A 21,883-nucleotide genomic window follows, 5' to 3' on the forward strand; every position below is an offset into this window, starting at 1 on the left:
TACGACAACAATGGCATATGCTTTTCAGAACGCGCACCATTCCGAGAGCTCATTTTAAGCACTGACACCCAGTCCGCGCCTTTGAGGGGACGGGATTGTAGGGATAAGTCTCCAGTCCCCCGGCTTCTCGCTTGAAGGTCACAGCTCTTCGTTGGCAGGCCTAATTTCCACCTTTGGCATAAAAGCGCCGACGAAATGTCCGTGCTGCTGCGAGTTCGAAAACATACAGTGTACCCTCCTTTTTCTATTCGTTTTCCCGAAGGATTACTCGGGTCTTCACGAGTTGGAACTTGTACCATGCGTCGCCGCGCCAACCCAGGAGTACAAAATACCTCCAGAGGACTTCTGCACGTCCCTCGACCCGCTGAGGTACGAATTAGACTGCGAGCCAAAGTTCGACTAATTCATTATTGGTCCCTGATTTCGAGGTGGTTTCTACGCACCGACGTGTATTTAGGTGGCTTTCCTGCCATTTAGGGCACCATTTTAAATTGTGGTCGATTTAAGAATAAACTTAAAAAAGGAAAAAAAAGAGAGTTAAATATTAGACGTGTGGCTTAATCTCTCGGAAAGGACCTGGGAGCACTTCCTTTGTTCGTATCATGATTACAGCGTTGCCATAATTTTTTGAACCATATCGCCAAAGTAAGACAGAGGAATCGCTAAATTTCCATTAAGTTTCCTTGCAATGTTGCTAAAATTATCGCTAAAGCTTTAAAGTAAACTTAGGTAACGTAGGCGTTTTGTAACACTGTAATATACGCTAACGTAGCGTAACTCATTTACGGAACGTCTGACGTTTCTCTGGGGTCCGTGTCGGTTAGGAATAAACAGTGAATTTACCAGCAGTGTGGCTTTTACTTTGCTAATATACAGGGTGTCCCAACTTTCATGCACCAAGATTTAAAAATATTCAAATGCCACGTAGCTGGACAGAACCAAGGTAACGTTGTTTGGCGTCGCTTGGAGATACTCGGAGTATTTGTTTGCATTCCGTCTAATTGCATAATTAGTCGTAATTAATTTATCAACTTTTAAAATATTATAATTACATGAAAAATGACAATTACAATATTGTAGAGTAACACGAAAAACTCCCGATACAGCTTTATGTTGCTGAATACATGCTGCATAAAGGCGTTTTTCCGAGCATGAAAGGAGCCCGCAAATACACGCAAAATTGCCGCGCGTGGCAATTTTGCGTGAACTCCGTCAGCTTTAGGGCTGACGGACTTTAAGTTACTCGGCGTCACCCAGTGTATCGACTGGCCGATGTTCAAATCAATTGTGGAAGACGGTTGTCGTGATGGCTTATCCTCTAGAAGACACTATAGAAGGTGCCCTAGAGGCTGCCACGCATTCGCTTTCGATAACGTCTACACGCACCGACTATGACATTGATCTGGAGAATCTTCGTGGATTTCGTCGTCGTGCGGAGCAAATATATAGACGTGCAAAATCCATACATGACTTGAGGTTGGCCAGACGAACTCAAAAGAATATTCAGCGGCTCATGGATGAACTCGCACCGCAAAGATGGATGTCGTTCTGCGAGTCTTTGGATCCAAGAAAACCTTCGTTTCACATATGGAGAACTGTTTGTGGTTTCCGTAGAACCCCTCAGCAGCGCCACCCTTTCATGTCTTCGACCCTTCACTAACAATGCAGAGAGGTTGACGTCGCTGACAATTACTGAAGGAGGATCGCTGGCGAAACCAGTCCAGCTGGAACACATCGCCGCTCGACCACTCACCGATTTCGCGCGACACCGGCATGGGCAGTCCTTTCACTATGGACAAACTCGAAGCTGCACTTGCCTTGCGCAAGCGTTGATCATCGCCAGGACACGACGGTATAGCCTACCATGCGCTATGTAATCTTGGCGAAGAAGCTCGGAAAATGCTCCTGCTTCTGTTCAACAGTTCCTGGCAGAGAGGCACGGTTCCCCAGGAACGAAAGACCAGTCGCCTAATTCCACTACTCACGTCTGGCAAGTCGCCTGTAGACATTTCATCATACTGACCGATTGCACTTGCCAGCTGCATTGGAAGACTAATGAAGAGGATGGTTCTAGCACGATTAGAATGGCACCTCGAAGATTACGAGGTATATCCCGATGCAATGGTCGGTTTCAGGCGCGGACGCGTTCTTCCATAGACAACGTTATCGACTTGGTGACGTACGTCCAGGACCAGAAGTCCTGCAAACGATTATTGCTGCCCTGTTTATGGATATTAAAGGAGCATATGATAACGTAACACATGAAGCGATTTTCGGCACGTTAGAGGCAGTAGGACTTCGTGGCAAGATCTATTTTCGGATTAGTAAAAGATATCCTTTTTCATACTTACTGCGAGGATGGCCCAACCCCGCAGCATTGCAGTAACCGTGGGGTGCCTCAGGGCAGAGTACTGAGCCCAACTCTCTTCAATCTAACACTCATTGGACTCGCTGAAATATTTCCGTGCACCGTTCGGTTATCCATCTATGCCGACGACATTTGTATTTGGACGTCGGGTGTGACGCGACTCCAACTTCGCGCGCGGCGCCTAATGTGGCGCCTTCAGAAGGCAGCCACTTTAATATCATCTTACCTTCGCGAACAAGGACTTCAAATATCATGTGAAAAGTGTGCAGTGGTGGAATCTACCAGAAAAACAATGTCTCCATACGTGATAACCGTCGGCGGACAGCTGATTTCGTACAGCACAAGTCATATTTTGGGGGCTGGTTATTGAAAGAAATCTCTCCTGGACCGCTCATGTGTATTATGTGAAAAAATGTCTGACGGGAATTTGCCATGTGTTTATGTTCCTAGCAGGAAAGACCTGGGGAGTGTCGATACACCCTATGCTGCAACTTTACCGATCATCTTCAACACCTGCAAAACTAACCTGAATACGATGCAAGGTATCCAAGCCCAAGCCCTCAGGATATGCCTTGGTCTACTGCGGGACGCGTCAAGGACAGAAGTTATTGCAATCGCTCAAGATTATACTATCAGAACGCACATTACCATTGAAACAATGCGTGCACATGCACATAAAACACTTTGCCACTTCAACACCCACCACCTCGCAAGCCTCCCAGTAGAAAGGCTCCACACGACATTCAGTGCAGCTGTCTTCGCGCACCCTGCCTCTCTTACGTCAGGGTGCGCACCTGCGGCAAGGCCTTCGATTACGCCATGGTGTGTGAGCAGTACTCAAGTAAACCTTACACTCCCAGGACTTCAGAAAAAGTCGGACTTGCCGTCATCAGCGCTCAAGCAACTAACTTTACTTCTCTTGTACGAGAAATACAGCGACTGCACACACGTCTACACTGATGGATCAACTACATCAACCAGTTCCGGCGGCGCTGTAGCTATACCAGCAATGAGAATAACCAAGCGGTTCAAGACTTCCCATGTCACTACGTCTACAGCTGCAGAGCTCGCGGCTCTCCGCCGTGCGCTTGATGCGATCAATACAGAGACAATACAATACAGTCGACCTTACAACGTTTGCAGTCGTTTCTCTGACATGAACCTCACGATGAACTGACGTTCGAAATCGTGGAACTTGTCCACCACTAGAGAGAAAAAGCCCACGATATCTCTTATCAATGGATACCAGACCATTAAGGTATCACTGGAAATAATGACGCAGATAAGGCAGCCCAGGCGTTAAACCAAGAAGACCGCTGCGTCCCCACTCCTCTCTCAAGGACAGACGCTACGAGACAGCTTTGTGTTCTAGCACGCACACTCTCTTCAAGGAGTGTACGGTAGCGCGATTAAAAGACGGGATAAAAGAAGACACACAGGGACACACACAGCGCTAATTTCCAACAATGTTTATTATCGAAAAGCAGGTCGTACTTATACACTCAGCCAACATGAGTCCCAGCCACGTGAATAGATATGCAATCAGACCGAAATATTTTTATAAGTGATATTGTTAAGCTATGCGCAAAAATTTCAGTTCCTTTTCAGAGAGAGCCAATGACGGTTTGCTGATACAGGAATCCCCTAGGGCATAAATTCTCGACTTCTACTATAAGTCTAGTCAGTTCACCCTTATTTCTACCAGTAATGGTTGTTGATTCGAAGAGAGGGGAGCACTTATGTTGCTTACAATAAAGGGAGAGAAACCCATCTGATGCAACTTTGCCGACTTTATTTTTGTGTTTATTTATGAGCTTGTGCAGGAAAACAAGACCAGAAAAGAAAGTACTCCTAGCTGCCAAGTTAAACACAGGAAGAAGTTCAGAGATTGTAAGACATCAATTATATAACTGTACCCTTATCGTGTGGGAAGTATTACCTCGCACAGTCGGGCAGATGCATTAATGCTAGACTGAGCGAACACAAAAATAAAGTTAATTAATAAAACCGGCAATTAGTTAAATTAGGTGTTGGAGTTTAACGTCTCGGAGATGCACAGTGGTTTGTGGAGGATGCCGTATAGTGGAGGGCTACAACTTAATTTTTACCAGCTGGGGCTCTTTAACATGCCTTTAGCTATCAAGGGATCACCAGACCTTTACACTGATTTCCCCCACCGTTTTTGTTCCCGAAGAAGGACACACACACACACACACACACACACACACACACACACACACACACACACACACACACACACACACACACACACATATATATATATATATATATATATATATATATATATATATATATATATATATACGCAGGAAAGAGACGACGAACTTTTTGGGAGACTTCTTTTTCTTACTTAACGTTTTCGGCTGGTGGACCAGCCTTCGTCAGAGTACAGGTCTGTACTCTGACGAAGGCTGGTCCACCAGCCGAAAACGTTAAGTAAGAAAAAGAAGTCTCCCAAAAAGTTCGTCGTCTCTTTCCTGCGTATTTTACGTCGGGTCCAGCGTGCTGAACTTTGAAGAAAACCCCTATATATATATATATATATATATATATATATATATATACACACGCACTGCACGCTATGCAAAAAAGAAAGAAAGAAAGAAAAGGAAAGGAAAGGCTGCTCAGTCCTTATTATGAGACATGTTTGGGCTAATACCATAGATTTCCTTTTCCTGTTAATTAAAGAAGGCCACCTGTAGGATAACGTAGGCGTGTCACCAATAGACGCACTCAGGCACACACAATAAAAAATAAGAATGAAAACTGGCAAAGATGGCGCTTGATTTCTCTCTCTCTCTCTCTCTCTCCGGAGCGTGCATGCGTGCGCTTTTGTGACCTCTGCTTTCATGGCTTTAATGCGCAAGCTGACGCAAGCTTGCAAGTTCTAGGGTCGTGCGCGAGTTTATGTACGCATGAACCGACGCGTGCCGCAGGTTCCAGGTCTCGGTCCTGGCTCTTCAGCCCATTAATGCCCTCGACGGTGCAGTCTACAACATGGGCACAGAGTTGCAGTTGCTCAGCAGCAGGGAGGAGTTCCTCTCCGACCCCAGGGACTTGCCGCACGGTTTTGGAGACGTCGACGAGAGGCGCATCTTCTTCAGAGGTACACACGCGTGCTTGTCACCGATTGGCCTGTCGCCGTCGAAAGCTTACGGTCCGCGAGATGCATGAAACTGTTGAATTTCCGATCAGCTATTCTTATGCTGCAGACAGTAAAAAAGCACAACAGTACGTTGTACTGTTGTCGAAGGAGACTACAGTACAGGCTGGAAATGTGGGCCCGTATTCACGAAGAGCTTTTACGCTAGAATTTTTCATAAGAGGAAATTCCAGCCAATTCTGATGCTGAACATATTATTGGCGAAGGCGGCCGGCCAATGGCACTTACGAACCAAAAGGTTTATGAATATTCGGCCCCTGAATATCAAGCAGCGTTCCCTGCAGGCTGCAGAAATATTCAGCTTTTTCTCAAATAGTGCGGTCTGTGAACTTCTGACGCCGACTTTACGTGCTTGTGTCTAAGCTTACCCGCGATTGTGCGACAATGCTGAAAGCCTGGTCGCGCTTTGGTTGCGAGCACTTTCGAGCAACCGAAACGGCCTGTATTTGCGGCTAAGATGGCCTGAGTGCTTGCCTAGCAAACATAGGCATGTTTAAAAACTCCATGACATATTTCTCCTACCGCAATCTGATTGTCATGCTTAGCGTTTTGTTCACTGCATCTGCCTTACCCTTTCCGAAGAAACCCATTCTGCCAGGCAAGCTTGTAGATTTTGTTGACTATAGAATTAACCACTTGTGAGCTCATTGTACGCTGACGAATCCGGCCCTCACTCGTATCCTTCCAGCAACATTTATTGCTGCCTGCATAATGCGTGCAAATTAAATCCAAAGTTTCACGGTAACCCGTCTGGCCGGGGAAATACATATCGAAGAAGTCCGACAAGATACACCAACCAAAAGAACTGAAAAGTTAATGACGTTTCGGCTCTCATACGGGAGCTTTGTTCATAATAAAACCCACAACAGAGACACGCAGTCGACTGGATTGCATGAGGATAGTGGAAAATAGCTTAGAAAATAGCTGAATCGTTACCGCTGTACCGGAGCCGATTGGATGGTCGCATTCCTTCCCTTAGTGCGGCTGTAAAGAAGTAAAGCAAGAATAATTGTTATACCTAATGTAGAGGTACTGCAACATTTCTGTATATTCTATGCTTTTTAGCAGACATTTTAAACATGTTCTGTACGTGCCGTTAGACGCATGACATTCTGTACGCAATCTTTACTTCGTTTTTTCCCCTTTCTTTTTTTCGCACGGGTAAGCTGGTAGAAAACTTTCGCGTTGCAGGGAACGCGTGAGTTGCAGAAGAGGCGTGGGTTGAAGCCGACATGCTTCTCAATAAACTTATTATGCGCTCTGATGAGGTGTAGTGCCAACAGCAATTGTGCAACTCATAGCCGGTTTGCATAGAGTTTTTTTTTTTAGCTGCACCAAATGTTTTAAAGATTTCCTATGGCAGATAGCAGAATTCTAACTCTTGATCTAAATTACTCGATGAGGCGGCCATTACTCCTACGACAAACCCGGAAGTGGTGCTGTCCACAGAATTCGTTCCAAGTGGATACGCCGTGCGAACTCAGCGGCTATAATTCGTAGATAGAAATATGTGGCGTAAAATAATTAATTAAATAGTTAATTATTCAACCGAACATTTTTATTTCTCGTAGAAGTAATGGCCGCCTCATCGAGCAATTTAGATAAAGGGTTAGAATTGTGCTATCTGCCACACGCAATCTTTAAAAAATTTGGTGCGCTGCTGCTAAAAAAAAAAAACACTCTGTATAGCCCATACTATTTTACGCTTCCGGGTAGCGCTAAATGGAATCCGTGAACCAAGAACATCGTTTCTTTTTGAGTTGGGATAAGATGTCGCCAACTGTATGTGCTCACACAAAACCTATAACAAGCATGCTTCTCCTCGGCGAGCAAATGTTTTCTTATCAAAACATACTGAGGAATGAAACGATAATGCTTACTGTGTGATCATTTTTAAATTCGCGCGCATTTAATTTACGACTTCACCTGTCAGAGTAACTTATATACGTCGGAATATTGCGGTAGTTTACATCAGTGGTATTAAACTTGTCGTAAATCTGCACACAGTCGTATCGCCCACGAAAGGGTTGACGTTATTCGTTCAATCATTACAAATTTAATTATTATATCATCGTTTGCGCGAGTTAAAAATTATGAACGTTTTCTGACGGCAGACGTACCCTCATCTCAAAAGCTCAAAAGCCATTCCGCTTGTCACCGCAACTTCAATCTGGGAGGTACGATGATGATGATATATGGTTTTTTTTTTATTGGCGCAAGGGCCAGGGATGGCCGAAGAGCGCCAGGTGGAAAGCACGTTAACTCTTGTTTTGTACATGCCAGTGCTCGAAAGTTAAGCAATTGAAAGCTCTTCGCGGAGCATTCGAATGTCATGGAAGGGCCAATATATACACAGATTAGCATCAGTTGCAGTTACGGTCACATTAACCTTGGTCACCTTGAATGTCTAGAAACGAGAGGTTTTGCGTAAGGGCATCAGTCAGTTTTGTGGAGCTCCAAAATATATGCGCGATATCGCAGTATTTAAATGCTGTTGTTGTCTCGCTGGTGTTTTAATAATATTTGGGGTTTTACGTGCCAAAACCACTTTCTGATTATGAGGCACGCCGTAGTGGAGGACTCCGGAAATTTTGACCACCTGGGGTTCTTTAACGTGCACCTAAATCTAAGCACACGGGTGTTTTCGCATTTCGCCCCCATCGAAATGCGGCCGCCGTGGCCGGGATTCGATCCCGCGACCTCGTGCTCAGCAGCCCAACACCATAGCCACTGAGCAACCACGGCGGGTCTCGCTGGTGTTTTAAGACTGTTGATGGGATGGTGGTGAGTCGTAGCAACAGACGGGTACAGCCTGGCGATCAAGGCCGGCGATTGCTACGCATGAGCGTCTCTTATAGTAGAATCTCTGGGGTGTTTCACCACATGTCTATCAGACCAGTCTCTCTTAAGAATGCGATAAGGAGACCTGGTGCTTCTTTGCGGGCTATAATTGGTCCTTCGGGAAACACAAGGTGTTGCAGGCACGTATGCGGTCCTCTTGTTGCAGATTTTCAAGGAGAACATCCCTTTCATCTTGGAATTTTCAGCACGACCACAGAAAGTATTCGACGTCTCCTGTCTCGTCACATGCCGTACAGTTCGGAGAATTGATACGCCCCGTCTTAAATAACCATGCCGGTGTACTAGCAGATACTGTCCTTATTCGATATAGAAGTGAGGCTTCCTCTCTACGAAATCTCTTGGTTACGCATGGCATATGTGGTAGAACCCAAAGTGACTCAAAGTGATTTCGAATGTCAGATTTGTTAACTTGATTACTCTTTGGGCCCTTGACTTCGGCAGGTTAATGGAGCGCTGCGTATGCAAGAGCATCAGCTTTTTCGTTGCCAGCAATGACAATGACGGAGGGAATCCACTGAAACTTTACTGTGAAGCATTTGTTGCTGAGTTCTTTCACGAGAGCTAGTGATTTGCGCGGGAACTTGATGGACGGTAGACCACGGCAGAGATGTTGCAACACGGCCTTTGAGTCCGTAAAGAGGACCACATTCTGTGGAGGCAACGTGTTTATTTTGCGCGGAGGAGCAGCTATCGCCACGCTTTCTACAAATGTCGACGATTCTGTACAATCCAGATGGCCAGACCACGCATATCTCAGAGAGGGTATATAGAATGCAGCTGCTCAGCGATTTTCGTCAACTTTGACAGAGCCATCTATGTATATATACTTCGAGGTGATTCGTGTAAGTCGTATTCAAATGTTCCAGAACTAGTGACTTGGTTTCTGCAGCTTGAATGCAGCTCTTTGACCGCAGTGGTAGTACACTTAGGTTGCATGTGGTATACTCGAATGCCCAGGGTGGGTCTACCTTTTCCCTCTGTCTCAAGCAGCGTAATCCTAAGACTCTAAACGTGTTCAGTGCCGCATAAAAATGTGAGCGCGGCCTGTTACCTACGCGTCTTAAGAAGGCTTTGCCGGGCGAAGGCTCACTCAAACGTAGTAGCTGGGTCATGAGAGTCTGGGAAGCCTGAAGTCGCAGAGGGTGTGACTTAACTCCGTAGAACACTTTTTTGTATGCCGGCTGAGGGACTGCCAAGTACAGCCGAAGGCCTTTTCTGTGTATTGCTTCCAAGCGCTCGTATGGGCTATCTGAGGGTGATAGACATCAGAGGTAGCTGGTATAGGATCCGACTTGTAACCAACACTGTATGTAGCCGTAGCATCGACGTTGGGTCGTTGCCCCAGCGTATGCCAGCGACTCGCTTGAGTACATGAAGCCCTCTGTGACGATGACGCGCCACAACGCAGTCAACAGCGCGGCGCCAGAGTAGCTTGTGGTCTGAGGTAATACCAAGAAATCGGACGTTGGTGACTTGTGAAACCTGGTACCCGTTCAAATTCAGCTTCAAGCATGTAGATTTTCTTTTAATTCCAGGAAATACTATGAATGGTTATTTCTCTGCTGATAGGGATAAGCCAAGCGTTGTCAAGTGGCCCTGAATGGCATTTACTGCTCACGTCAGCTATTCGTGCGAGGCGACGATGCTGGTAGCCGGAGGCCCATATGCAGATATCATCGGCATATATAGATATCTTTACTGGTGTTCCATGGTGTAGCATTCTTGAGAGAGTCGCCTTGGTTATGGTAAATAAGAAGGAAGATAAAACACTCCTCTGTGGTTCGCCGCGAAATATACTAATTTCATCGCTCAATGTGTCGCCAAGAGGAACTCTGATGCGGCGATCATTGAGAAACGTATGTATGAAGAGCAAGAGATAAACCGTGACGCCTATAGCTTGTAACTGGCTGATGATGGCTGTTTGAGACACGTATACTCGTAAGCCTTGGAGACATCCATAAAAGCAGCAAGTGTCGGCAGACCGTCTGCACTGTAATGTTCCATGTGACTTAGCAGGTCCAGCACATTGTCTTGAGCACTTAGACGCTGCCGAAACCCAGTCATGCAGGATGGTAGTTTCCGACCTTGCTCGACGCACCAAGTGAGTCTTGTGCACGCCATCTTCTCTATTAGCTTCGCTGCACAGGAGCTCAGCGATACCGGTCTGTACTACTGGCAAGTGTTGCATCTACTACGCTCGACTTAGCACTGATTGTGGCCTCTCTGCTCTTGCTTTTTCTATCGCGGCAGGAGAGACTCTGTTCGGCCGCGTCATGTGGAAGCCGCTGGAAGAGCTCAGCGCTAGTCTCCGCATCGACCAAGTCTACTTGTGCACAGGAAAGGCGGGCTTCACGCCCAGCTTCGACCCAACGGGCCATGAGCTTGCCCGAGCACCCAGTTTTGGCTGCGTGCAGCCCAGTCCAGACCTCGAACACCGTTTCCTCATTCTGGTAAGATCAAAAAGGCCGGAAGCGCATGTCACGCCGCGAGGCTGTGTCTATATTAGCGGTCTGAGAGTTACCACCGCAGTAGCTTAGTTGCTATGGTGTTGCGATGCTAAGCTCGAGGTCGCAAGCCCGTGGCCCCAGGTGGTCAATATTACTCCAGAGTCCTACCTCCCACCCCCAGTACGGCGTGCCTCATAATCAAATCGTAGTTTTGGCACCTGAAACGCCAGATCCCTTTTTTCTCTCTCTCTCTTTAGAGGAAGAGTAAACCACTCAGAGAGCGACCTTTATTTCCTACGCTGGAAGTTACAGGGAACTCTTTAGTTAACATTTTCTCACAATATTTTTTGTTGTAGCAGAGTTTTGGCGTCTTGGAATGATTAATCGGAGCAGCGCCGCTCGCCAGTGCGTTTCTCCCCATACCGTGCACCCTTACCAAATGCGGATGCCAACGAAGGCAATTGGAGAAATGTCAATCCATGCGAGCGCTATATAGGCCAGCGGTGGATTCATCCTGCATGTTCCCCGATGACGCCTGTTCCTGTTTGCGTTTCTACTGTTTGCATAATTTCGCGATCGATCTACTATAAAGCACCAAAGGGCGAAGGCGCCAATATCAAGTTTCGCTAGTGGCGATGACCAGTTTGTCATCGTTGATTGCACGCCTACCCATGTGAATGGCTTCGGAAGGCTACCTTCTTTTGTTCATGCAAGAAGACAGGCGCAAATCGACACACATACGTAACTCCTCCAGCGTTTTCACAGCAAATATGCCACCACAGCATCAATTTCACGCCAGACCAAGGCGTACATTGCAGTGAAAATGTACTTTACTGCCCAATGTACTCTTTGGACTCAAAAAGAAAAAAAGAAGAAATCAGGGCTAAGAAAATGCTGCGCTCAAACTTCCTAAAACAATTAGTTTTACATGCCCTGTTACCAACTGCCTTATCATGTTTTAATGAATAACACCAATAGTCCACTTATAGCAAAACACAGGGCAAAATAGCTTTTTGTTTTTCAAATTCACACAATTTTTCTCGTACGCTTCGCTTTTCTTACATGCCAAACCATTTTTGACAAACTATATATGTTTAAGATTACTATACTCCGTTAATAAAATAACTAAGAACGAAACTGAAATTCTTATTAAAAAACTCCCAAACCTGCCCGATATTGTAATTTTCGCATCGACAAAGAATGCAGCAAAAATATTATGAAGGCCTCAATAGGGGGGGGCGCGCATCAAAACGCTGTCTCCCTCAATTACCCAGGAACAATTGCTCCAGTCCTGCGATTAAGCACTTTTTTTTTCTTCTATACCACGTTTTACCTTCTATTGTTATATTCAGATAGCGCTCAGACAGACGAGAATGGTTTTCGCCAGAAATATTTTACGAGTGCGTTTAACTAAGTGTAGTAAGCCAAAATTCTAAAATAAAAATTGGAGAGAGTGAAGTTCACCGCTTGTGCGTTTGGCGTGGAATTATTCAATACTAACAGCAGGAAAACTTAGTGTGACGAACATATGGTGCTTTATGTCGCTCTGTCGTTTCGTTTCGGTGAAGCGGCATATGAGTCAATAAAAGCAGGATACATTATTATATTTTTTTAATTGGGCTGTAGTTCCACGCATTTGGGTAGCTACTGCATGGAGAGTTCAATGTTAAACCGATAACATATTCAGTTGGGCATAACATTTTAGTAACAATAAAATTCAAACAGCGCTAAACGAACGGGACCAGAATGAGGAGGAGACAAACACGGCGCTGATTCATTTAGCGGAGTTTGAATTTTATTGTTACCATGCAACACCAACTCGCCCAATCCGCTGCCCTTCTGCATAACATTTTAGGACACGACAGCTATAGTGTAATATCAGATTCAGATTTATTGGTTCCAAAAAAGCAGTTACAACGTCACAAATATACAGACGAGGGTCCCCAAGTGAAAGAACTGTATAGGGACCCTCGGTCAATAATACAACATTGATGGTGAGATCCACACACAGCAAATGAACGCTATTATCAAATAACATTGACAGATTAAATACATTATTAGAGATTTCATTTCAAATCAAGCAAACTTGAAAAGCATGGCATAAAACAAAGCCGGGAACAAGCATGGATGAAAATAACATCAATAAAATACAAGAAAGTGACATGTGAGAGAGAAGCCTTAGATACACTGCCAGGATCGCTGTACGCGAAAATCCGGCGTCGTAGTCGGCGGCGTGACCGAAACATGGCACCAAAAGTGGCCGACGGCAAAGGGTAAAACCACATGAAAGAATACTCGAACTGACGTCAAATTTCTCAGGGAGGTTCGTGTAAACAAAGTAAATTAATGCCTTTGAAAACAGTATTAGGTAAATTTCGGTCTGGGTGGAAATAGAACCCCGCCCTCAGGGGTGCGACACGAGCGCGCTTCCCGACGCGACGGCGGCTACACGGTTCTGGTTGACGAAATGTGTGCCTAGTGCGTGCGTCATTGCGCACGTCACGCGGCAGCCAAGGTGTGTCCTATAGAGCGTCCGTCGTTGGGCACGTGACAGCGCAGCCAATGGGTAGGAGGTGGCGCCACGTCATGAGGGTATAAAGTGAGCGTATAAAGGTAATAAATGTCCAATTGAACGCAGCTGAGCATTCCTTTGAGTTATGAGCTCCTCGCGGGCAAACGAGCGCGTCGAGACGCTTGGCGCGCTTTCACTTGGCCTTACCGAGGCGCAGTTAAAATGCACGTGAGAGCTTGCGCGGACAAGCGCAGAAAAAAAAATTCATCAAAGCGACTATATAGCTTTCGCATTCCCACATGTAAGCAGTCTTAAGTATCTCTGCCGAATTTCGTAAGGATTTCAAGAGAAGTACAGGATTTTATAGTTAGTGGTAATTTATTCCAAAGAGAAACTGCAGCGAATGCAGGGGCGCTATAACGTAAAACTATTCCAAACTTTTCTATTCCAATTCCGCACTCAGCTCTCCACGATTGCTCAAAGAATTTTTTGCACCACCCCCACTTCACCTGTCTGTCACGCGACGTCATGAAAACCGCAATAGCTCCCCATCTCACATGACGTGTACACACTGATTATGCATGAGTTGAACAAACAAAAGAAAAATAGTTATTGCTGATTCGGCGCCTTTTCACCATCAGCCCTCGGCTATTGGTCAAAAGTTTTCGGGTTGCACCCACTTCACCTGCCTGTCACGCGACGTCACAAAACCGCAAATACTCACCGCGTCAAAGTGACGTGTATGCGATAAAGATGCATTAATATGCCGAACAAAACTTAGTTGTCATCTGAATAGGCGCAGGCTGCCCGTTCCGAAAGGAATAAAAGATGGCTGCCGCCGATCGCTCAGGCACTGGCTACTCGCACCTGCCGGGGAGCATGGGTTTATTTCCGTATAACAAAACATTTTGCGTGGCCGTGTAACGTTTTCGAGCACTTTCGGCACGTTTACAACCTAGTTCTGCCAACTCTTCTTTGCTGAGTATCCGTTTTAGCGTCATTCTTAAGCTTCCGTTGCATGCCGCCTCGATTTTCGAGCAGCCACAGCAAGCTAAGTAAGGGAAAGTGGACCAATCGCAGACGCCGGCACCACCCTCTTCATCCGGTTATCAATTTTCAGTGCAGTGGATCAGCCCCATCGAATGCCTCTCCACTTGGGCGTGCTCTTCGTCTCTTGTCAGCCAATTAGATAAGACAAGCCGCTCAGTGTAGGCAATGTTATTCGCTTTTCAAGCAAACAAAAGTGACTTCCTATGAACAAGGAGAGCGTTTGATTGGTCTGTTGAGACGAACCTGTGGGTGACCGCCCGATGCTTGCGTCGGCGGATACGCAAATTTGACGTCAGGAGATTGGAATAAAAACATATTGGAATAGTTTTACATTATAGGGCCCCAGATGTCTTTTTTTCCTTAATTGTTGCTAGCAGCAAATCTGGTTACACCTTTATTCTGCAAAAGGTCAACTGCAATGAACGAAAACGTAAGGTTATTACGAAGCAACTTGTGGAATGAGACGACTATGCTAAACTGAAACAAATAATTAACAGCGTATTGTATCAACTTATTGTAACAACGTATTGTATCAGCGAAGTAAGACAGAGGCATTGGATTGCATGGAACTAGAAGTTATAATGCGTACTTTACTGATTTTGTATATGTAGCATTGAGAGTAAGTGACAAGCGTAGGTGTTGCCCCATGAAACAATACCGTAATTAATGTGACTGTGAATGAAAGCAAGCTATAGTGCTAGCAGAGCCTCACGAGAAAAAAAGAAAAGGGGCGAGCTTTGATTAATGCACGGTTACCAAACGCAGTATTCTGCTTGACATGATGGAAGTGACAGCCAAATGTCAGGGTCAAGATGTATGCCAAGTAAAGTAACATCGTTGCAAGCAGGAACTGAATGAATTGCAAGCTTTATTTCAGGAATAAAAGTTAAGGGCCTCTGAGCACTTTTAAACAACATAAATTTAATTTTTAGAGGATTATGAACTAAGTAATCGTTGCTACACCGTTTCATGATGTTACTGAATGCAATATTTAATTTTGAACTAAGAGGAGTAATATACTTATCGGATGAAAATATGGTTGTGTCATCTGCGTATAAAATACCATGATAGTAGTTAGAGGAGTTAAAGGGAAGCTGAAGAGTCTGTCGAATTCAATAATACGCTCATATACGGATGCGGGAACCTTATAAACCATGTAGGTAAAATTTGGGGGTTCTATTTCAATTAGGAGCGACGTAATCGTCGGTTAAAATTGCGCTGTAGCTCCGCCCCCCGTCAAATGCCGCGCGCTGCTGCTGACGCTGACGATGCGAGCGGAGACCGGAAACCGCGGTGTTGTGACGTCAACACTAGTGTTCCGTTCCTTCGCAGCCTCCGCGACCGTGCCTGACCGTGCTTGTTTCTGCGTGCGTGCCATCGTAATCTGCTTCGATCGACCCTGCATTCCTTTGTTGGTGCGTCTGCGTGTATGTAGAGTGGTAGTCAACGTGCGCAGCATCAACTGAAGTGGTGGGCCGATCATGCCGGCTTTCTGTGCAGCCTACGGTTGCACGAACACCAGCGGCCGCGACGATGTTGTCTTCCATTACTTCCCACAAGCGCGAAAAGATCGGAGCAACGAAAACAAAGACGGCACGAGTGCGGACTGACTGATGATAACTGGTGTTGGAAGGCCTTAGAATACACGAACTCGCCCAAACCTGGATTTTGATTTACTGCGAGCTCCTTCGTGTTAGCACGCTGAACGGAAGGTGCATGTTTATCTCCCGCCCTTGACGCAGGTTTCGTCGCAAAGCGCCGCGAATTTTTTATTTGCACGTGTGTTGTAAAACAGCCTGCATGCAGCTACCATAACGCAGTGCAAATGTAGAGCTTGCATGTGCTGGAAAGCCGGCGCACGCCAGGACGCTACGCTCCACTCTTCTCTCGCGCACAGCGAGAAACCGACCGTCTCATGTAGCCGACGGAATTCGCCGGCTTTACGACTTCGGTTACGAGTAGTGTGCGGATGACGCACAGATGAAGGTCACTACACGTACTGCATGAACCGGGAAGCTTTTCACGCGTTTAAACCGTCTTTGTAGATTGCCGACAGCTTTGGACAGCGCACAAATGCCGACGATCGCATCCCCGCTTACGTTCCACGAGGAGGCATGCAGGAACACAACACTACAGTTGTTTGACCGGAAACGAGCTCACTAGATCGGCGAAAGATCGGCGAGATCACTAGATCGCTTTGCAAAAAACATACTCACCAAAGAGCATTTCCAACACGAGGAGATCCCAAGACTTCGCTTTCGTTCGCGTCGAAAGCACTGCTCGCACCAGCATCGTTTGCTTCTTCGAGAGCCCGGCTCTTCGCAATCGGCTCGTACATGTAGGGAGTAACGCCGAACTCCTCAGAAAAACGCAGTCTCTCTAAATTTTCCATTACCGTCTCAGAAAAACAGCACCAAACTACCTGGCACCGCGCTTCATGTGTAGCGGTAGCGGTCGGTTCGGACGAACACTAGTGTTGACGTCACGAGGCGCCCGACCAATCACAGGCGGAAACGAGACGCGCGAGCTGGGCGTGTCCGCTGCTGCACTTTTCGTCGAAATAAAATATATTTGCCCTTTCTTTCGCTCAATTTCGATACGATATTCGAATTCGGAGGGTTGAAAACCATTATGTACAGATGTTCACTCATTTTTTCTGGAAAGCCTTTCAGCTTCCCTTTAAGAGAATACAGAAGATCATTAATATATAGAACGAAAAGCAAAGGACCTAGAACTGAGTGCTGTGGTACACCCTGGTTAATACATTTTGTTGCAGAGAAAGTATTTGCTGCATGTACTGTGTATTGCCAGGGGGGGGGGGGAGGGAGGGGTTAAATTAAGTATTTTTTTAATGAATGTTAGCGCATGATCGGTTATACTATAACACTCAAGTTTATTAAACATGACTTGATGGTTAACCATGTCAAAAGCGTCTAAGTCTAAAGAACAGACCCGACTAAGTTCCCCGAAACAATAAATTTTTTTATGTAGACAGTTGGAGACAGCACAGCTAGATTAGTGGAACTTCGAGATCGGTTGTACGCAGCTTGGCTTAAAAAGCAGCTTCGGCAAAATCGGCCTGAAGCAATTAATTGTCTCGGATTCTTAAGTTGTGCATTCTTGCGAAGGTTGCTGTCACGTTGTCCTCTATAAAGCATCACGTCGACTGATTTTCTTAAGGCAGGGGGATACTTCTCGCCAATACACGAGTAGGACATCTCACAATGGTGCATTAGAAGAGAAAGGTCTGCTTTATAGCGTACACTTCCGGGGTGTTTCTGCCGAATAGGATCGCAGCAATCCAGACCACGTCCATGATTCGGTGGCAGGAGTGCCTTTCAAGGCCAAACTTGCCGAACAGGATTCTCTCACCAGCCGGTTGCGGGACTATCCGGGAGTTGACGGATTCTCCATGCTGGTTGACCCTCTGTACGAGGTGAGCTGGCTTTTCATGAAAGAGCATTCTAACCGCTGCTTCCACAGTAACTTCCGTGGAGGTCGACTTCAGTACAGTGACTGGAATGGCCACTATTCTAGCCACTGTAACTCCAGAACACCGCCGGCGCTACGGTACGCAAATTTGATAGTTCTAAATGGCTAAATACGAGTCATTATTTAATGCGGACCCCTTCACAGTGCGCAATCTAACATGTTGCTTTAAACAGCTGTTGTTGTTGTTATTTTGCAAGCGGGGGGGGGGGAAGCTGTACAGCAAGCACGCTTCGGCGACGCATCACTTTTACCACTCAAAACAGTGTCTGTTCCTTTCACCGCGCGCTGATGTGCCAGCCTCTCTTTCGCCCTGTTTATAGGTACAACTGTTCTTCTCCCATTGTGATTGTTACATAAAAAAAAGATTACCATTTATTACAGGTGTTTTTGCCTTAGCTAAGATTCATCAGGATTAGTAGGAAACTAGCCGATCGCGACTTCGCGAGTCGGTGTGCTTGTTCCGCTTCGCCGCACTTCCCGCCCGACGGCAGCGAAGGTAAGTCTCACCGAGATCGGTGGGGCTAAGCTGCAGGGTAGCCTTCTGAATGTACGCACTCTTTGCAAGCTCATACTCTGACACAGCTGACTGCGGCACAGAACGTTGGTTGAGCTGAAAAAAAAGTACGATTGATGGAGCGTAAACAATTATGCAGATCCAGCACGCATGTTGGAATGTGTGTGAAAAGAAGCCTTCGTGAAGTGGTTAAATAATATGCACGAAACATTAATGCGACACGTACGACCGACTTCATTTTCGTGCGGTTCAACGTGTAATCTCATGCAACGTTTATGTTTATGGACCATTCACAAGCTATGCCGACATGCAAACAGTGGTGCCACGAGGACAATAATTCGATGTTTGTCGAGGGAAAGAATGTGTAGGCGATCGGAACACAGAGAGAGAGAAATACTCCGGGAAAAACAATGCTATGGTTGACTATTATTCGCCCGTTTCATTCCGGCGTCGGTGGTCATTATAGAAATTGGCACGCGCGCACATGCTATCGTGCAAAACATGCGACGCGTGTACGACGCGCGCACCAATCGTCTGAAATAGCAACTTGGCGTTGACGCGGGACAGCTACCGCCAATTGCTAACGCATTCGTCTGTGTGTTCGTGTTCCTTGCATGCCATTTGGTGACGCTGACTTCAGTTGATGAGAGATAAAAAAAACAGCATATCATTACTATTTTGCCAATATGTCGCGCATCGACCGGAATGGGACATTTAAAATTGAGAACACGGTGGAGTGAGTGGCGATGCCTTTAATTCAATGAATGCATTCTTCAGAAATTATTAAATGAGAGTTCATAACAATGGAGATATAAAGGGAGCAGTATATATGCTTTCCCATTCCTGCTCAACACATTTCCTCTCAGCTGTGGCGGTGCCGATAGCGATGGGGCCCTGTCTTACTTTCTATTTTTTGCGCGGTGCACTTATGGTAACCCGTTGGGCGTCTGACAAATGTGCCGGAGAGCGACATAGAAACAGGGGCAGGACGGGCGGGGCGCGTGAACCATCGCTTCCCCGTTTGTTAGAATATTGGAGGAGTGTGCATGCGTTCGCGAGGTTTCGCTCGGAAGTAACTGGTAATCATGAACAATCGCCCAATGGCTCGCGTCTATTGGCGTTCGCGCGGGTCTACGACGTCGCAGACGGTCCTCGAAAGCCACAGGAGAGAGCGATCGTTTTCTTACCGTGTTCAAAAAGTGCTGCAGTGTCTCGTTAAGGTGGTCCTCCGAACTGGTGCCCTTTCGCAGACTGCGTCCGGCGGCCAGTGGTACTTGCAGGTGCTGTATTCGGTCGTGCCCCACGGCAGAGGCGGACCTAGACGCCGCCGAGGCGTGGCTTCACCGAGCAACGAGGCGGCGACTGCGACCGAGATGCACTCGTTCCGCATAGGCGGCAAGTCGCGCCGGGCTGGCGCCGCTTCCGCAGCGCTGGCAGCAGGGAGCTGTGCGCTCGCGGTGCTGCTGCTTGGCGGTTGGGCCGCGTACCGGTACCGCCGAGCAGTCGTCGCATCTTCCGCAGCCACAAGTACTGGCGCGCCAAACGGCGGTCGCTACGCTGCTCTGTGCGGCCATCACCATCATCATAGCCACTGTCACCATTACAATGTGTCGTCGCTGTGCATGCAAGGGACGCGGGTTGTGCCGTGGCCTCCCGTGTTAGACACTGTGCACCCTGACACCACCGAAGTGTGACATTTAGCCCCGTGAAGGCACGATTTTTCGCTCCCGACAGTGAAACCGAAAGCCCCCACTTTTGCATGCTCCCGCGAACTATACGACACGTTTCATGCGCACCAAGACGTTTGCACAAGACAAGCACGCGTGAATTATATGGAATGACGTGAGGGGGTTATGAAGGAATGAGAGGAGTGATTTGGAGAGGTGGAGGGGGCGACGGAAAGCTGCCTCACCAAAGTTTAGCGCTGGACCATAGTTGGGGCATGTATTGACAAAATTTCCCAGCGCATCAGACACGAACAAGAAATAGACACTCACAGCGTTTACTAACAACTGCCATACCTTCTCTCAGGGAGATGAACTTTAACTATTTATTTCAGTGCTGTGAAAGTGTATTTCTAGTTTTCCGTTCTATAACGCACTGGGAAGTTTTGGAAAAAGTTGCTTTCTAAGCCGGAAACTCAACGGATTTACAGCGAATTTCAAAGGAGTTAACGCTATCTTTGACAGCCACTATCGATGGTTTCTGCATGAATGTATTGTAGCGCAGGAGAAAACGCAATGCGCGTTTCCGGTCGTATTGAAGAAGTGCATGTAAATGATCGCAACCTTGTTCCAAGCATCACTGTCTTTAGACAAACTTGATCGTTACTGAGCTTTCGCGACAGTAAAGATGGGTTACGGAACTGCTGTCAGACCCGCCCGGTATGCGCACCCCGTCCAGCCACAGATGCACAAAAGCGGTATCCTCTATCTATAAATTATACTCACTCATATTCTGAAAGGAGGTCGATTATGCATTAAATGGACCCTAAAGGGAAACAATAAATCATGTCTGTCCGGTGTATTTCTCTTGGCAGTCCGACCCAAAGGCGTCCCCACGTCAATAGGTGCATTTGGGGCGCCACGTGGAAAATGGCCGCCATGGGTGCGGCCCAAACATCACTTTTTCTCTCTGTGTGTGTACTCACGAGAATCTCGACAGGAATTTAGGGCGCAGGCTCCCTTCCCAAGCGTATTACCCCTGAAGGAAGCCGAACACAAGGCAGGGGTACACTGCATGGTGCCCATTTGAACCAGTGGGTGCCCGGCGGCGGTGGAAATCGAACCCACAACCTCCTGCAGCCGAGGCGGGAGCTCTACAACTAGGCCACAACTAATAACAACAACATAAAAATAATAATAATAATAATCAAAGACGGAGAGCAGGCTTTTTTGTGTGACCTTGCATAATCACAACCCGATTTGCAGTGAAGCTATACCTTTCAAGAAGTTGCATTAATAAATTCAGTTCCCTGCAATTATTCTGTAACAAATTACTGCAGGCCCAGAAGGAGGAGGAGGACCTGACACTTCGAACAACGAATGCACAAGGCACATAGTAGAAAGAGCTGTTCGGAAAACAATAAACATATTGTAAGAACAATGATTGTGAAATGTGAGCTATCAAAATACGACAAAACTTTGCGAATTTGACATTTGTTAAACGAAAGAAAAATAACTGGAAAACATATGGACATTTGTAATATGGAAAAATAAGGGAATAGTTCAGAAAGCAACAAACATCATTTGAGAATAAGGATTGTAAATTCGAAACCACCAAAGTACAACAAAACATTGCTAGTTGGAAACATTGTTCTCGATATCATTGACGCCGGTCAATGACAGCACTGGGAGCTGGTTCCACTCGTGGGAAAAATGAAAACTTAGGAGCACTTGTATTGGTGACGTACGTATGGTGTTAAGAAACCAGCGTGTCATGTCAGGTGCGCCTG

General features: G+C 46.5%; 1 protein-coding gene across 3 annotated transcripts in view; it reads left to right on the forward strand.

Annotated features, from left to right (window-relative positions):
• Positions 1 to 21,494, forward strand: part of LOC142581982 (extracellular matrix organizing protein FRAS1-like) — a 97,711-nt gene extending 76,217 nt beyond the window's left edge. For all 3 annotated transcript variants that reach the window (XM_075691426.1, XM_075691422.1, XM_075691420.1), the window contains 5 exons: positions 263 to 369; positions 5,326 to 5,495; positions 10,665 to 10,864; positions 17,713 to 17,859; positions 19,680 to 21,494. In XM_075691426.1, coding sequence (XP_075547541.1) covers positions 263 to 369; positions 5,326 to 5,495; positions 10,665 to 10,864; positions 17,713 to 17,859; positions 19,680 to 20,123 — 1,068 coding nt within the window. In that variant the 3' untranslated portion in view covers positions 20,124 to 21,494. The remainder of the gene's footprint in view (positions 1 to 262; positions 370 to 5,325; positions 5,496 to 10,664; positions 10,865 to 17,712; positions 17,860 to 19,679) is intronic.
• The last annotated feature ends 389 nt before the right edge of the window (positions 21,495 to 21,883 follow it).

The sequence above is a fragment of the Dermacentor variabilis genome, chromosome 1, assembly GCF_050947875.1.
Source record: "Dermacentor variabilis isolate Ectoservices chromosome 1, ASM5094787v1, whole genome shotgun sequence".
Taxonomy (NCBI): domain Eukaryota; kingdom Metazoa; phylum Arthropoda; class Arachnida; order Ixodida; family Ixodidae; genus Dermacentor; species Dermacentor variabilis.